General features: G+C 54.1%; 4 protein-coding genes across 10 annotated transcripts; 1 reads left to right on the top strand and 3 right to left on the bottom strand.

The window, feature by feature from the left end:
* Positions 1-77: 77 nt before the first annotated feature.
* PV07_08937 (uncharacterized protein) lies at positions 78-1,926 on the bottom strand. Its single transcript, XM_016396153.1, has 2 exons — positions 1,171-1,926; positions 78-1,104 (listed from the first exon to the last, which is right to left on the bottom strand). The coding sequence occupies exons 1-2, from the start codon at positions 1,844-1,846 to the stop codon at positions 608-610; spliced, it is 1,173 nt and encodes a 390-aa protein (XP_016246009.1). The 5' UTR covers positions 1,847-1,926; the 3' UTR covers positions 78-607.
* Positions 1,927-2,475: 549 nt separating this feature from the next.
* On the bottom strand, positions 2,476-5,395 carry PV07_08936. Of its 7 annotated transcripts, XM_016396147.1 has the most exons (8): positions 4,723-5,395; positions 4,478-4,654; positions 4,125-4,397; positions 3,838-4,052; positions 3,710-3,771; positions 3,478-3,643; positions 3,134-3,370; positions 2,476-3,084 (listed from the first exon to the last, which is right to left on the bottom strand). In XM_016396147.1, exons 1-8 carry the CDS (start codon positions 5,196-5,198, stop codon positions 2,951-2,953), a joined length of 1,740 nt encoding a protein of 579 aa, XP_016246003.1. In that variant the 5' UTR covers positions 5,199-5,395; the 3' UTR covers positions 2,476-2,950. The 7 variants fall into 7 exon arrangements, with proteins under 7 accessions (XP_016246003.1, XP_016246002.1, XP_016246008.1 ...); XM_016396146.1 differs by having other exon boundaries at positions 3,710-4,052; XM_016396152.1 differs by having other exon boundaries at positions 3,478-3,771.
* Positions 5,396-8,903: 3,508 nt separating this feature from the next.
* Positions 8,904-10,749, top strand: PV07_08935 (uncharacterized protein; the record flags this gene model as incomplete). The annotated part of the gene is made up of 4 exons (XM_016396145.1): positions 8,904-9,246; positions 9,308-9,745; positions 9,800-10,068; positions 10,118-10,749. The coding sequence occupies exons 1-4, from the start codon at positions 8,987-8,989 to the stop codon at positions 10,747-10,749; spliced, it is 1,599 nt and encodes a 532-aa protein (XP_016246001.1). The 5' UTR covers positions 8,904-8,986.
* A 1,008-nt stretch (positions 10,750-11,757) lies between these two features.
* Positions 11,758-13,433, bottom strand: PV07_08934 (uncharacterized protein; the record flags this gene model as incomplete). The annotated part of the gene is made up of 7 exons (XM_016396144.1): positions 11,758-11,850; positions 11,930-12,085; positions 12,150-12,270; positions 12,332-12,521; positions 12,645-12,917; positions 12,988-13,133; positions 13,207-13,433. The coding sequence occupies 7 exons, from the start codon at positions 13,431-13,433 to the stop codon at positions 11,758-11,760; spliced, it is 1,206 nt and encodes a 401-aa protein (XP_016246000.1).
* Between the last annotated feature and the right edge of the window lie 1,857 nt (positions 13,434-15,290).

Genomic DNA, 15,290 nt, shown 5'->3' with positions numbered 1-15,290 from the left:
CCGAGCTTTTGCCCGCTCCGTGGGGATAGGAATGAAGCTCCAGCCTTCTTCCACCCCAGGCCACTAAGATGCAGTGGCTCACCTCCAGATACTCTTGCAGAGAATCCCACAAAGACTTCAAACCGTTAGCCAGAATATTCTACGCCCTGGCGAGACTTGACAATCATGATCTCACGCCTCTTTCCCTGCAAGGATCCTATCTCCCTTCCCTTACGGTGCTTCGTCGCCTCCGTGCTTTCTCCTCATCAACACTTTCCCCTGTGTTTTCTAGGCTTTGAGCCTCAGGCACGTCGCAAAGCAGGCGACAAGTAATTGAAGCCGATGGAGCCACAGGACCTGCGCAAGTTACGAAGTAGAAGCTATGGACTGCGCCTTCTCAGCCTTACGGATTGGAGCCTCATCCCGTCGATCCTTTCACGACTGGGTCCCGAGGTGACGCAGGTATGTCTCTGACGAAGGAGGTCAAAGCGTTTCGAACGGACATACTATCAACCATATAATCAAATCCCTGGAACACCTTTACCCCCTCAACGATCGCTGCGTGGTCTTCTACCGGGAGTAAAACCACTAGATGCGATAACAATGCAGAACGAAACGAAATCATCGTCTATGCACTCGGCTGACTCAAACTGGTCGCTGGCAGGCTCCCACTGGGTGCTCCCTGACTAGCCGCAGTGCCGTTTGGTGGACTGCCTCCGCCTGCTCCTCCCATTGCGTTGTTATCCGAGGCTACTCCCCCGTCTTTGTAGTATGTAGCGGCATTGCTGACTTCCTCGTCTTCGGTCGGATCGATTCCAATGCTGATCCAGGCCAGAATCCCGTCCTGCACCGTGTCTCCCAGCAGCACGTACTCAACAAAAGGATCGGTGCTGTCAGCTTCTGAACCCAGGATACTGTCCTCCGAATTCAACGTCAACTCTTGAGTGTTTGTGGCGTAAGGAGAAACCGCCTCGACCTGGGCAATGAGGTCTTGGTCGAAGAAAAGCTGGCCGACATGTGAGGCGTGGACGTTGGCCGACGCATTGGTGCCGAGTAACGTGCCGTTCACGCGGACGGTCGTGGCGTTTTGGTTGTGCGTGAGGACGTGGATGTGGTTGGCGCGCCCTGGGACAATCCTCATTAGTACAGCTCCTGTATGCAGTTGGGTGGGGGGTGAATGGTTTCGCATACCGGTATAGTGCCCTGGGAAAAGCGTCTCGAACTGGGCAATGCCGTTCCCGTCGGTCTGCTGAATCCCTCTCAGAAAGGTCTGGTTGAGATTCGTGCTGTCGTTGCTGTTCCCGTTCCCCGAGGCAACCACGCCGCTGTACACGCCTGTGGAGTTGCAGTGCCAGATGTCCAGAAACAGAGCCGGGATCGGCTCGCAGGTGGTCGTGTCGATGATTTGGATGTCCAGCGTGAGCGGGACGCCCTGCTGGTCCTCCACCAGGTTCGGGCGGATCAGCTCTCCCTTGACAAAGTACGGGCCTTGGGTGACGTCGGCCTGCAGCGCGCACGAGGAGTTGTCCGCGAAGAGGACCGTCTCGTCCACGTCCAGCGATACGGCCGAGTCGGTGCTCTGGTGCGTGAAGTTGTAGGCGCTGAAGTCTCGTCGGTGGATCAGAGGTTTGCCGGCCAGACCACGGCGCTTGCGCAAGTCGTCGGCCAGGGCCCGTCGGCGAGCAATGCTGGCCGACTCCAGTCCTCTTTTGCTCAACGCGGACGCGCAGGACCGCAACGTTCGTGGGTTGCGCTTGAAGAACTCTGCCCTTTCCACGGCCTCCTCGGCCACGTCGTGGCCCGGGTGGGCAATGACTGCAGAGGCCGCAAGGAGAGTAGCAACGAGGAAACAGAGGTATTGGACCATGGTGAGTATGTCCGATGTATTGCTGCAAGCTCTGGAATGGGTAGCAACTAGATTTGGGCGAGATGCTCCAGAAAGTCACGACATCCTCCGACCTACCTGTTTATATAAGTCTGTCCACATCCGCAGAATTCCACGAGAAGCTGCCAGAGACTGTCGCTCCTCATCCCGGCCCCATCAACGACACCCTGTTGACGACAGAGTGTGGTCCTGGACAATCTGTCTTTGAATTAGCAAAGAGAGCATTGGTCGAGATCGTCGCCATCCGCAAAATGGCTATGGACGCCGTCGTCAAGCATTACGCACACATTGCTTGGCCATTGTAGTGAAATGCTTAAGACCCCGTTGTCTCAGCTTCGCAGGTCGAGGCTTCGCCCACACCATAGCTTTTACCCATGACCAAAAGGATGATGTGGTGCTCTCACCTACACCTACCTTACGAGAGTAGGCCTAGCGCTTTAGCAGTCCCCTGCCTCCAGATAAGCGAGAGCTGGTTGCTCTCTGGATGGCTAGTAGAGCATTCAAGAGATGATTCTTCTCCGTGTCCCCACAGACACGTATCGCTGGCATGACGCGGCCGACACTGTTGCGCATTTGCCGATGACGAATTTGCCGTGGAGCATTCGGCTGCCAAGATCTCTCAGAAGGATATGCACAACTTTGCCTCCAAGCTCCAGTGCTATGACCATTTTTGGGGACTGATAATGGCGGGCCTGTTACAGTGGCAGGCTGTCTCTGTGCTATAAACACGTAAAGTACAAAGGCGGTGGCCCGTGTTGGAATTGTGGCCCCTATTCTTGCTGAGCCCAATTCTTCAAAAGTTTGTTCCAGAAAGCTTCTCGTCTTCTGCAGGCTTGCCCCTGGTTGAGCAATGCCACTGCGCCTCTCCGTGGCCAGCCTCGAGCAAGCACAGACTTGACTTTCATCTAATCGATCGTGCCATTTTTGTAGAGAAGTTTTGTCCACAAAGTGCATTCCAAGCCGACTATATCATATTTGAAGTCTAATCGAGTCCGCAAATCCCCACGCTATATAAGTCAATATGCTATATTGTCGATGGAGGCCCCGCACCTCAATATTCTCTTGCCTTTGCCTCCTCACCTTGGTTTACTTGTTTTTCGTTTGGAGTTCTTTCCCCGGCTTTATGCGCTGCTGGTTCTGAACTCGATGCTGATGCTCGTGGTTGTGACCGTCCTCCTCGTCCTCCTCGTGCACGAGCTCAGGCCAATCCTCAAAGCCATCTGTCATGTGTCAGTTGAGAAACTCCGATTGTTAGATGAAAAGGCTCACCTTCAAAGACATTAGCCAACTTGTCATGGACCACCTCCCTATCCTCGGTAGACTTCATGATCTTCTCCCATTTGCGCATTTCAGGATCCGTCAACAGACATCCGTCGAATTCAGCCTTTAGACCTGCGGTGTCGAGTTTCTCGCCGATGAACACGATCTCCTGTCGTCGGTCGCCCCAGGGTTCGGCAAAGTCGGCTTCAATGCTGCGGCGTGTGTCGGGGTCGGTGGGCCAGTGGGCTTTAGAAACGTGGTCAGTATGTTTCAACTAACCATGTTGCCGGCATCTATATGTTCAAGCAACCATGGTGAAATCAGCTGGAGGGAAAGGAAGAATGGGTTCATACCGTCGTCAAGAGCACAGAACCAAGGGCCACCACCCTGCAAGGTCAGCATGGTCCCGGCCTGGCTCCATTCTCCGTGTAAGAACGGACGGGTGGCGAGCCAGATGAACCCCTTGGAACGCAAGAGGCCGGCAAAGATGGGGTTTGCCTTCTTGTTACCGGCGACGACCTGCGTGAGGGTCGGACGTCAGCAATAACGACAACCCTTGAAACATGGCCAAGACACCGGGCGTACCTTTGGATCAATGGATTTGGAAAAATCGTCAGTGTCATCTTGATCTTCCGCTTGAATTGCGTCTGGATAAACGACATCGTCAGTGTCTGCAACCCCTCTGTCAGCGATTGCCGGGGTCATGGGATCACCATCGCTAGTATCCGAGGACAGCTCTTCGGCGCTTTCCACTTCCATGTCATCGTCTTCACTTCCGCTTTGCTCACCCACTTCCTTCCCTTCCTCATCCTCTTCCGGATCCACGATCTGACCCTCCATGATGACAAACTTGTCGTGTATCAGCCTGTACAGACGTCGTGGGTTGAAGGGCCGCCGCGCACGGTAGACGAAGCTGGAAATACCGTACCTAGTAGACTTCATCAATAACCCTAGAACACAGGGTACCTGAGCGCTATATCTGTCTCTGTGGGACACTCACTCTTCAGTCTCCGGCTTGGGAGCGATCTTGATCTGGCCATTGATCTCTCGCTTGTTGAGGTCGTGGAGACTCTGGAGCCAGCCCATGTTCGTTGCGGCCTTTTCGAACGAGAACGTCTCGGTGCTGATAACTTCTCGCGGGTCGACCTTGGAGTAGTTGCATTCCAAGACCTTCGCGGCGGGGTTCAGTTGGTGGACGATGGCCCTGATCCGAGACCTTGTCGCCATGTCCACGCTGTCGGTCTTGTTGAGGATGATGGTATTGGCGAATTCTCTGATCGCCATGTACAGATTAGCCACGGTCTCATAAGGGGCATTTGCTGGGCTGTTATGTCGACAGGCAAACACACTTACATCTGATCAACCATCAAGTCCGTGATGGTGCGCTCGTCTTCGGGATCAACGCCGTCCTTCCCCCACCGGTCGGTGATGAATTCGGTGGTGGCAAAGTTGTGGAAGAAATTGAACGCGTCGACAATGGTCACAAGAGTGTCGAGTTTGGCGATGTTTTGCAAACCACCCAGATCCGCCCTACCAGACCAATTCTTTCAGCCGGACATCGTGGGAATTGGTGGGTTGTGCATTAACCGGTGTCATACATCTCTTTCAAGACCCTCTCATCGTCCTCCTGGCCCTCTAGCGAGCCGTCATTGGCCGCTTCGATCATGGCCTGCGCAAACTCCTCCGTGAATGTCTCTGCCACCTGCATTGGTTCGCTGATCCCCGTGCTCTCAATCAAGATGTATTCGCACTCCCGGTTGCGGGCCAACTTGGCCAGCTCTTCAAGCAAGTCGCCTCGAAGCGTGCAGCAGATGCATCCGTTCTCCATCTGTATCAGCCGTTCTTGGGTCTGGGAGACCACATGGCGTTTGATCAGGGATGCATCGATGTTGAGGGCGGCCATGTCATTGACAATGACCGCGATCCGCAGCGAGTGCTGGTCAGAGGTCAGGATGTTCTTGAGAAGTGTCGTCTTGCCGCTCCCCAGAAACCCAGAGACCAATGTTACCGGTATAGGTCTTCGCTCGCTCAGGCCTGGGCTGGATCTAGCCCTCTGTCGTGTCATCACAGCCATGCTTTCGTGGGGTGACAACGTGTCAGGAATGGAATCCAGTCAACCTGAAGCGCGTTTGCAAGAGACAAAAGAGTCAGGACAAGAACAATCGCTTAAAAAGAGACACTGGAAGTCTCGACCTTTTTCTTCTCGACATTCAAGAAATTGAAGAAACCCCCATTTTTGCCATCTGTTCGCAGCAGCCGCAGTGAGTCCCGAGTGTGGATTGAGGACCTTAAGGCTCTGCATGCGACAATCGCCATCAATTCCCGCTTCGCCATCGAAGGATTTCCCACTATTGAACTTCTCTTTGGATACCATCGTCCACTAATATTCCAGCTAATTGCAATATTATTTGGAGGCACAGCCTTATTGGGGACCGGTCCACAGGCATGGAAGACGGTGTGCCAACGAGAGAATCAAGACCCTAACTAACTATTGTTAGATCGTAATCGTGGGCTTATGGCCGTAGGCATATTAAAATAATATTTGCCCGGACTTACCTGCGTACTATGTCTTGTTCTATGCCCTTGTTCTGGCCTCCTCGTAAGAGTTCCTTGCGAACGAAACACTAGTTCGCTAAACTCGATTTGATCCTCGTGAGTGCGCGCAGCCTACTTCTAACCCCGAGTATTAACTAGGCGAAGCATCTCTAAGCAGCCTCTGGGCAACAAACCGAGGTCCAATTGTGCACTCTCGGTGGGCTTGGGCCTAGCGGTGCGACAGGGTCCGCAGTTGAAGCCTTCCTCATTCAGCAGGGAATATAACACGGGCAAATAAGTAGCCCAAGCACCGAAAGCTCTAGGTCTGCGTTAAAATACAAGCACCCATGGGCTACAAAACATAGTATGGAGAGTGGTGCCTTGTTCCTCTCTATACCCACGTAACTGTTCCCTGCCGCCTAAATTTTCAGTTGGCATCAAAGGGGCCAGGCTATAACTAGCACGTTGTACTCCGTAGAGGATCGAAATCACAGCGAAGGACTTGCGAGGTTCTATTCAATATAAAACTACCAGCTATCTCGACAAATTTAGAAGCTCCAGGGAATGTCAAGATGTTTGTGGCTACCTAAGCGCTGTGTCCTGGATTGTTGGCCATTGAAGCGCAGGAACAACCTTGGTTGTCTCGCTCAGAGCACGTATCGGAATCTGATATGCCCATCACCTTCGTCCTCCAATGAAGTCGAGTAGTGTGGGTGGGCAATACCCCTCTGCCTGTAATCCAGTTCGATTTCTTCCTTCTTCGCATTCGCCCGCTTCATCCACAAATACAATGCAAGCGTATTGATCAAGCTAAGACTGAGAAAGGCCAACATCACACCGTGCCCCTTGAGATACCTTGGGGCGTCGGTGTAGACTTGCGAAGCCGCAATGGAAAAGCACTGAGCAAAAATGCCGGCCACTGCCCACGACGTTGCTCTCTTGGTATACCCACAGCTGTTGGTATTGGCCCAAGAGAACACCAGAATGATGGCTGGGTAGATGCCACTGACCACCAGGCAAGTGGCCACAATGCGGCCCGCGTTGTTTGTGATGGTCATCAGAATGATATAGCCCACGATAGACAGGACGAGACATCCGGCAACGAATATGCCTTTGCGCCGAAATCGATCCGAGACATAGTTGACCGCGACCAAAGACACCGTCGCGCAGGCATATGGAATGACTGTGAAAAGCTGAGAATGGACTGGGTGAGACTGTGTTAGCCCAAGGCAGAAATTTGTTTGGAAGGTAACCATACTCGCTGAGTAACCAAACGACTTGATAATGGACGGTAGGAAGTTGCCGACTGCAGCAGATCCCATGCCAACACCGCCATAGATGCAAGCTACCATGTACCTGCAGATGCAAATTAGCGTCATGCACAGGGAGCGGCAAAGAGAGTGTCTGTCAGGGATGGGCCTCACGTTTTCGGCTCCCTGAGAGCACGCAGTACATCTGACCACTTGATTTTTGCTCCTGCTACGTTGTAGGCTGTATTCGCGAGTCAAAGGCCTGAGTCGTTCATTCTTCTCGCATCAAAGACTTACCACTCGCCCTAGAGACAGCGAGAGCAATCTCATCCTCCGTAAAAAGCCAATGCTTCTTCAATCTGTCGGGAAATTGAGGAAGAAGGAGCAAGATCAATATGCCCACCGCAATTGAAGGGATTCCCTCGACCAAGAAGAGCCACTGCCACGAGGACATTCCATGCGTGCCATCGAGGCCTTTTTGGGCACCATAGGCAATTAGGCCGCTGAAGCACCCGCTAATCGTCGAGGTCGAGTAGTAAATCGCTGCGCAAATGTCTGTTTAGCCATGTTCTATCTGTCAAGAGTCTCAGAGAACCATACCCGCTCTGGTGGCCAGCTCATGCCGGCTATACCACAAGCTTAAATAGAGACCGCCTCCTTGAATAAAGGCTTCTCCGCAGCCTACCAGCACTCGAAGGGCCATGACGGAGCCGTAGTTCTTCGCTTGAGATAAGCCGCAAACAATCGCACCGAAGAACACGCAGGCCCCCCCGATGGTTCTGTCAGGTCCCCAGGCCCTGAGAGCCAGGTTGCCAGCGAGCATGCATGTAAGGTAACCCACATCTACGGCCTGCGTCAGAATAGACCATCACAATGCCCGAACGGAGTGAAATTCCATACAGAAGAACGTAAGACAGTTATAGAATTGCTTGCTTGTGAGATGGGTGTCCTTGGTGAAGGTCATGATCTTCGCATTGCCGAGATTGTTGCGGTCCTGAGCATGCTAGTTAACAGTGGACTTGATGTGAAGTATCCAAAAATAACAGGCTTACCATGTAGGCGATCAGATAAGTCAGCGACATGATGGGGAGAATCAGAAGGTCCGACTTGAGTTTCAGAGCCCGCTCGGCCTTCTTGTCGACCACTTCGGCATGTTCGTCGAAAGAATGCTTGTCGGTCACCTCGATGTGGAGGTGCTCCTCAGCAACGGTGGCCTTGGCGTCTGGTTTGAGGTCAGTGTCCATGACTGCGCAATGTCAGTGACAAAGGATTTATGGTGCAAGGAAGCCGGAGGGATGTGCCTTCTTCATCATTTATATTGTTTCTGGACGCCTCCACGAATCAGGGCTCCAGAGTCCAGAATCTGGGGACAGGCTGGGGAAACAGACCACCGTGGGGCGAGATCTAATTCCGACATCGGTTTCCGCGCTCGGGCGAACGAAGTCAATTCTATCCGCAGCCTTCTTCCGCTCTCTGTCTCGAGAAGCCAACTACTTGTTCGCCCGCGCTCGCATCATCGGCTTAGTCTGACAGTTATACCATGGCTAACGAGGCTCAAGCGGTCGTCCGCGAAGACCAATCCGAACCGCTGCCAGGAGGAGACCCCGCTGAAGTGGCCCAGAGGCCGCGGGCCAAACGGAGACGCCGGGTTTGCATTGAGTGCCATCAAGCAAAGGTGAGGCTCACTTCCCCCGGAACGAGAGTCCAGTTGATATCAGTGATTGTGCCGAAGATGCTGTTAGAGATTTGCCCTCACATTGCTCACAGCTACGCTGCGATGCGCCGGTCTTTCCCTGTACACGTTGTCGGCGACTCAACCTTCAATGTCAGGTTGATCAACACTATCAGCGGTTCAACAAAAATGCGTAGGTGTCTCTATCAACCAGAAACTATCAAAAAGCGTCCAGGAGAAAGGGAAAGAAAAGTGATCAAAGCCACTAACGGCCAATATAGTAAGATTCAAGAACTTCAGAAGGAACTGCAGCAATTGCGCCAAAGCAGCCAACAGCGCCCATCAGGCACCGCAAGCATCCTCTCACCTGGCCCAATTCTTTCAGCACCAGCCTCAACTCCATCAATGCCTCTGGGCGAATGGCACTTCACTCCCAGAGACCCCATTGGCTCGGGAAGATCTCCACCTGAGAAGAACCACTTGCTCACGGAGCCATCTGACAGGCAGCCTGCCGTGGCTGAGCAAGAATCTCACCTTTTAGATTTCTCATTGCTGAATGGAGATGATCCATCGCAGCCACCTCCCGATCGAGATCGTGCGACACTTGAAAGATCTATTGACACGGTTCGCCTGACTCCAGACCAAATCGACCATCTGTTCGAACAGTAGGTGCTTCGACGAGCTAGCCTTCCTGTCGTCCCAGGCTAATTATCTGACGGACAATAGATACTTCTTCCGCTACCACAAATATGTCGAGATTCTCGACCCTACCGCGTCACCGGACCGATACTACCAGGAGTCCCCACTACTGTTCTGGACCGTAATTGCGATTTCTGCTCGCCGTTACCCCGAAGATCTGTCCCTACTATCCTCCCTCTCTGCACCGGTAACAGGGTTAATGTGGTCCGTAATCGCGGTCCGCCCTCACTCCTTGCAGACCATCCAGGCTCTTGTCCTGCAAATCACCTGGCCATTGCCAACGTCATCGCCATTTACAGAGAACATTTACATTCTTAGCGGCATAGCAATTCAAGCGGCAATGCAACTTGGTCTTCACCAGCCCGAGATAATCCAAGACTTCTCCAGGACAAAGTCCGTTTTGTCACAGCAGGAGATACATGAGCGGATCAATGTCTGGGCAGCCTGCAACATTGCTGCACAAACGTGGGTTTTGATTGCCTGAAGTGAAGGAACCTGCAGAGAGCTGATTGTCAACAGTACTGCCACCAGCCTTGGTTATCAACCCATCCGTCCGTTTGACTGGCTTGTCGACCGATGTTGCCAGGCCAACACCATTTACTCGCCGCCCGAGCGTCTCAGACATAGCCTTATGATCCAGAGGTTCTCAAACAAGATCGAGACCCTGATCTCAAACAACGTGATGCGTAGCCCGACCTGTCAACGCGGACATGACCAATCCACACTGATCAGCATGCTCGCGGGAGATCTGGACGATCTCAACACGCAGCTTCGGCACGGAATAAGTGGTAATGCATTCCTTCTACCTATGTGACATCTGCTGACTCTGCCGCCTAGCCGATAACGACGTCTACATCACCGGTGTCCGCCTCCAATTAGGCTTGCTCTGGTTTTTCGAGCAGGTAGGCGGCCGACTACGCCGCGAAGGCCTATTGGCGGCGTTTTCCAGCGCCTTGGACGTCATCTCGAAGATATCCGAGGCCGACGGCACATCCGGCCTGCTTTCCTTCGCGCCGGCGCAGATGTACCATCTGTTGAACCTCGCGTGCTTCACCATCACCAAGCTGCTCAGCTCCGGCCTCGCCCCACACTTGGATTTCGAGGAAGGGAAGCGCTCGTTCAACAGCGCCGTGGCCTGCCTGCGCCGCGCATCGGTGGCCAACAACGACGTCCCCGGCAGGTCGACGGAGGTGCTCACCAAGCTGTGGCGCGGGGTCGAGGGGGCCTCGAGCACGGCCCGTGGAGAAGAGCCGGTGCTGAGGATCCGAAGCCGAGGGAGTGCCAGCGTGCTGCACGACGAGACGTGGAGGTTTCGAGAACAGTATTTCGGCCAGGCAAACGCGTACCCCACCCCGTCGGTGGCCGGGAGTGACGCAAACCATTCCGCCGGTGAGATGAATATCGGCGCCATCGACGTAGACCTGGGCTGGTCTTGGGGGTTCGACATCGGCACCGCGCAAGATAAATGAGCGGCCATGACGCAGATGGTGCTTTGGACTAGGCTGTGAGACCAAACATCGAAAACGTTGTCGAAAGTGAGTCAATTGAATTGATAATGGTCCGTCTAGCAGATCAGGATGGCAGTCTCCTCATTGTCTACGAGCGATGACTTTGCCGCTCTTATGTACTTGACCCTGTCCCGCATTTACTTCTCCATTATGCACAGGATGACAAGATGCTCTACATTATAACGACTGATCCTCCTTTCTGAGATTCGCAGCTGTGATGAGGTATTCACCGCCAGCGTGGATAGTTTATATCCAACAACCGACAACATTATACTACCACCTACCTGATCCGTCCACCCTAGTGGTACTAGTATCCTTTACGAGCGATACCTGTAGCCTGTCACTGGCCACGGTCCCGCGCTTGTTGCATACGGTTAGACCGAATTTTCCACCACCTCGAGTTCCTTCGGCCGAAGACGTTTTGCTCCTTTTCCGACGCCCGAAATCGGGAGCCGAGATGTTTCCTGGCGAGGCGCTCACCAGCCCCCATCGAATCACCGTCTTATGACTGACATCGCTGGCGCCCCTAGTTGCCAAACGCTAGATGCAGTCCCTTCGAAAAGGCTCGTGCCTTGGGCGCAGTCTCGCCACAATGGATATGTCGCGTACAGAAATCCTGCTGGCCTGGTATCGCTATGAGGCGTCATCCCGTCACCACTGCAAAGGATGTTGGAACAAATGCCTAGCAATGCCCGCGCTACGAATGGACTATTAGCCTCATTCATTGCAACAGGCAATATCCTGCCACACAACGTTCTACAGCAGATAGCTAAGTAAATCCGGGGGACTGGCACTCTTTACAAAGCCTCTCCCAGGCTAATTCCACTCTTTCAATCCCACATCCTACACGTCCATCGTGAAAAGTCTATGAGACATCGACATCTAACCAACGGCCTCGTTCTCTCCAGGATTCCCATGTCCCCTTCTGTCCTGCCAACAAAAAGTTTCCACGCCCTTCCTCTCAGCCTCTCAGGGGTTTGTCCTGGGCCACGCCACAGCCGCGAAATCCTCGATATCCTGCAACAAAAGCTCCGGGACTTCCGCCGCTGCGAAATGACCCCCCTGCACGGCTTCGTTAGTAACTCAACTTGTTTCGTACCGCATAATCTTCCGTGGCGCAGTTCAACTGTGAACGACTCACCTTGGAGCGCGACCGCGAGAATATCAAGTCGCCCGTCGTAGCGACCCAGCTGACCGGCGCCGGGGCCACCTCTTTCGGGAAGTACGAGTACCCGAGCGGCTTCGCGACATGCCACCGCGGATCCCCATGTCCGCCGGGGTTGTCGGGGTGTGTTCTCTTCAATTTCGTGTCTGTCAGCACAAGTTCCCCCAAAGAACCCTTTTTGCGCCTCTATTCGTACCGCTCGGTATGTGTATAGTGATGTCGGCAGAGTCTCCGTCAGCCAGTACAGTGTGACCGACTCCAATATGGTGTCGATCGAAATCGCCTCGCCGGACCATTCCAGAAATTTCTCGCCGATCCTGTGGCGGGTTAGTGAAGGGGGACTTTAGTGCAGGAGGGCAGTCGAAGTGGAAAACGCACCACGCCAGCATTGTCAGGGGATTGCTCGTGAGGACCAGAGCTATCGTGCTGGGTCTTGTTGCGTGAGTAATGGCGTATCCTCGCCCAGAACTGTTGAAGACGGCCATTCGCTCTAGACCTTCTCGTTCAGCTTCGGCCAGTTGCGTGGAACCTTTCAGCTGAGCTGGTTCGTTCATCGCGCAAAAGTTTACTTGCCCACACATCGTCAAAAGCCGAATCGCAACGCCCGCGACGATAGCACTCACGATGAATTGCTAGAGTTTTAAGCTGTCAGTCGGAGTGAGACCGCCCCAAGCATTAACAGTTGACAGACCTTTGCAACCTTGATACCTCTTTGCCAGGATTCTCGCAATCTTGCTCCCCACATCACCCCCTTGGGCAATGTACCCTCCACCGAATCCAAGCTCCTCCATCAAGGAATGCAACAGCTCCGACGCTTCTAGGAGAGTGAAGTCTCGATCGAGAGGAGGGCGTGCGGAAAAGCCGTACCCCGGCAGGGAGGGCACGATGACGTGGTACGGGAGAGTTTCAGGGGTATACTTGTCCTGCAGCAGGGCCAGGATGGGCAGGAATTCCAGAAAGCTCCCTGAGATCTCAACGATTAGATAGATCATCTTTTGCCTGCCGCTCCCCTTTCTCGAAGTTGGTATGCGTACCAGGCCACCCGTGCAGCAACAGCAGCGGAATCGCATCCGGTTTGTCTGAGAATAGTCCGCAGAAATGAACGGTGCTGCATCCGTCGTGCGCCTGGACCGGAACAGTAAACTGGGGGAACTTATTGATTCGCGCCTCGCAGCGCCTCCTTTACACGCAGTGCAGTCAAAGTTAGTGCCGAGACATTCCTGACACCGGTGAGTAGATCGCGATTGACCAACCAGTCGAAATCCTCCTCCCATTTTCTCTTCGCCTCCAGAAGCCACTGTCGAGACACCCCAAAGGAGCCGTCCTGGAGGGAGTTCTCGTACGTCTGCCCAGCGATTTTAGAGCAGCGAATCAGAGTCTTCAATTCTTCGACGGCGTCGTCTGGGATGCGTATCTCCATGGGACGCACCACGCCCCGGTTTGGTACCGCAGATGCAGGATCTCTAGCCGCTGGCGACATGTTGAATTCTTTGAGGCGCGTATTCGGACGTGTATTGATACTTGAGGGTGGACAGATCGGACTTTTCTCAAATTGGATATAGGCAGAGATGTGCTCTTACCTTTGTCCAGGTCCAGGCTCTCTTAGCCTCGTCCGATCGGGCTCTGGCTTCGACCCACGCAGATCAACAAGCCGACAACAAATTGGCCGACTGCGGATTCGCATCTGCGACGTCTAACAACGTGATATCTGGTCTGCTGAACCCGATCAAAGCCCGATTGGCCTTTCTCGCTCTCGTCCCTGAGACTTTCTTCCTATTCTTAGTTTGTGTCGAATAGCCCACCCCTATGGTCAAAGTTCTCGGGGTCGATCGCCCGAAGACTGCGCATGATGGCGGCGCACGCTCGATCGAGAGTGTTTCTCTTGGTTCCGCCTAGCGAAGGCCAAACCGTGTACAAGGATCTCCCGTACTACCTGCATTGTGTAGTAGGCATGGGCATCATTGCCGCGGGAGGGGTTTATTATCTACCGGGTTCCCAGAGGCAGAACCTTAGATAAACACACCTCGGGGACACTGACCCAGCTTCACGCCAGTATGACGGCGGTAGTAAATATATATATTTATATGTGTTCCATCTTTCATACTCCATTGGTAAACGTGCTCGCACCCGCGGCGAGGTCAAAGTCCACCGCCTCCTGCATCCCACATACCCGATAGATCTCTCCGGGACTGGGCACGCCGCCCTCGAGATACTTGAGATCTCCCGTCTCCCTGAGCTCCTTCACCGCCTTGGTCACGGCGCTGTAGACACTCTGGACAGCCAGGCCCGGGAAGATGACGATCCTGAACCCCATGTCCTGCGCCTCGGCGACTGATATCGCCGGGGTGAGCCCGCCGTGGGCCATGTTCAACAGCACCGGCGCCGGGGCGAGATCCTTGCAGACTCGTCGGGCCTCGTCTTTGGACCTGATGCCTTCGAGAAACGCGACGTCCGCGCCCACGGCCAGCGCCTTCCGCAGCCGAGCCACTGCCGCATCGTAGCCGAGCACCTGCATGGAATCGGTCCGCGCGATCACCACAATATCCCCGCCCGTCTGAGTCCGCATGTTGACCGCGGCCCTGATCCGCGAGAGGAAGACGTCTTCCTCGACGACCTGCTTGCCGCGCAGGTGGCCACAGCGCTTGGTGATCACCTGGTCCTCCAAATGCAGCGCCGCCACCCCGGCGGAAATGTAGGCGGAAACGGTGCGACCGACCATGAGTGGCCCTAGATGCGGAAGACATCCTGAGCTTTGTCTTCTCATGCCGGCTCGCACCTTCTTGACAATCACTCACCTCCATAGCCCGTGTCCGCATCGGCAATCAGTGGAACGTCCCTGTCCAGACCGGCAATCATCGCAGCATTGTCGCGCATGTCGTTCAGCGTGGCCAGGCCGAGGTCGGGCAGTCCGAGGCGCGACATGGTGGTCCCAGCACCTGTCTGGCAAAGAGTATCCTGTTAGCATTGGGGGCCGAAATGCATCAGGAGAATAGAACAGTAGTGCCGGGTGAAAGGGATGATTATTACCATACCATGTAAAGACATTCGAATCCGGCGGCCAGGGCGATGCGCGCGGTAAAGCCATCATATACTCCGGGGCAGACCACGATGTGGCTTCCCTCTCTCAGCAGTTGCCTCAACCTCGCGACACCACCGCCGGCGGCGGGATATTTCGATTTCGAGACCAAGGCTTCTTCGTCTTTTGTTGCCATTTCTGGGCGGGTGGGGGGTTTCTTTGTTGTGAACCGGTAAAAGAAATATCTATTCCATCAAACGCCGCAAAATGAGTTGGGCAGAACCGAACCAACCCCTCTCTTGCGCCACGGGAGAGTTTCAG

The sequence above is a fragment of the Cladophialophora immunda genome (assembly GCF_000835495.1).
Source record: "Cladophialophora immunda strain CBS 83496 unplaced genomic scaffold supercont1.5, whole genome shotgun sequence".
Taxonomy (NCBI): Eukaryota; Fungi; Ascomycota; class Eurotiomycetes; order Chaetothyriales; family Herpotrichiellaceae; genus Cladophialophora; species Cladophialophora immunda.
This window is presented reverse-complemented; position numbering and strand designations above follow the sequence as displayed.

Bases quoted from the DNA above. Each gene is read 5' to 3' on its own strand.
- PV07_08936 (XM_016396146.1), bottom strand. From the start codon at position 5,198: ATGGCTGTGATGACACGACAGAGGGCTAGATCCAGCCCAGGCCTGAGC. The intron at 4,053-4,124 runs GTGAGTGTCCCA...GAAGTCTACTAG, and splicing joins CCCAAGCCGGAGACTGAAGA to GTACGGTATTTCCAGCTTCG. The intron at 3,371-3,477 runs GTATGAACCCAT...ACGTTTCTAAAG, and splicing joins GTTCTGTGCTCTTGACGACG to CCCACTGGCCCACCGACCCC.
- PV07_08937 (XM_016396153.1), bottom strand. From the start codon at position 1,846: ATGGTCCAATACCTCTGTTTCCTCGTTGCTACTCTCCTTGCGGCCTCT. The intron at 1,105-1,170 runs GTATGCGAAACC...GGATTGTCCCAG, and splicing joins TTTCCCAGGGCACTATACCG to GGCGCGCCAACCACATCCAC.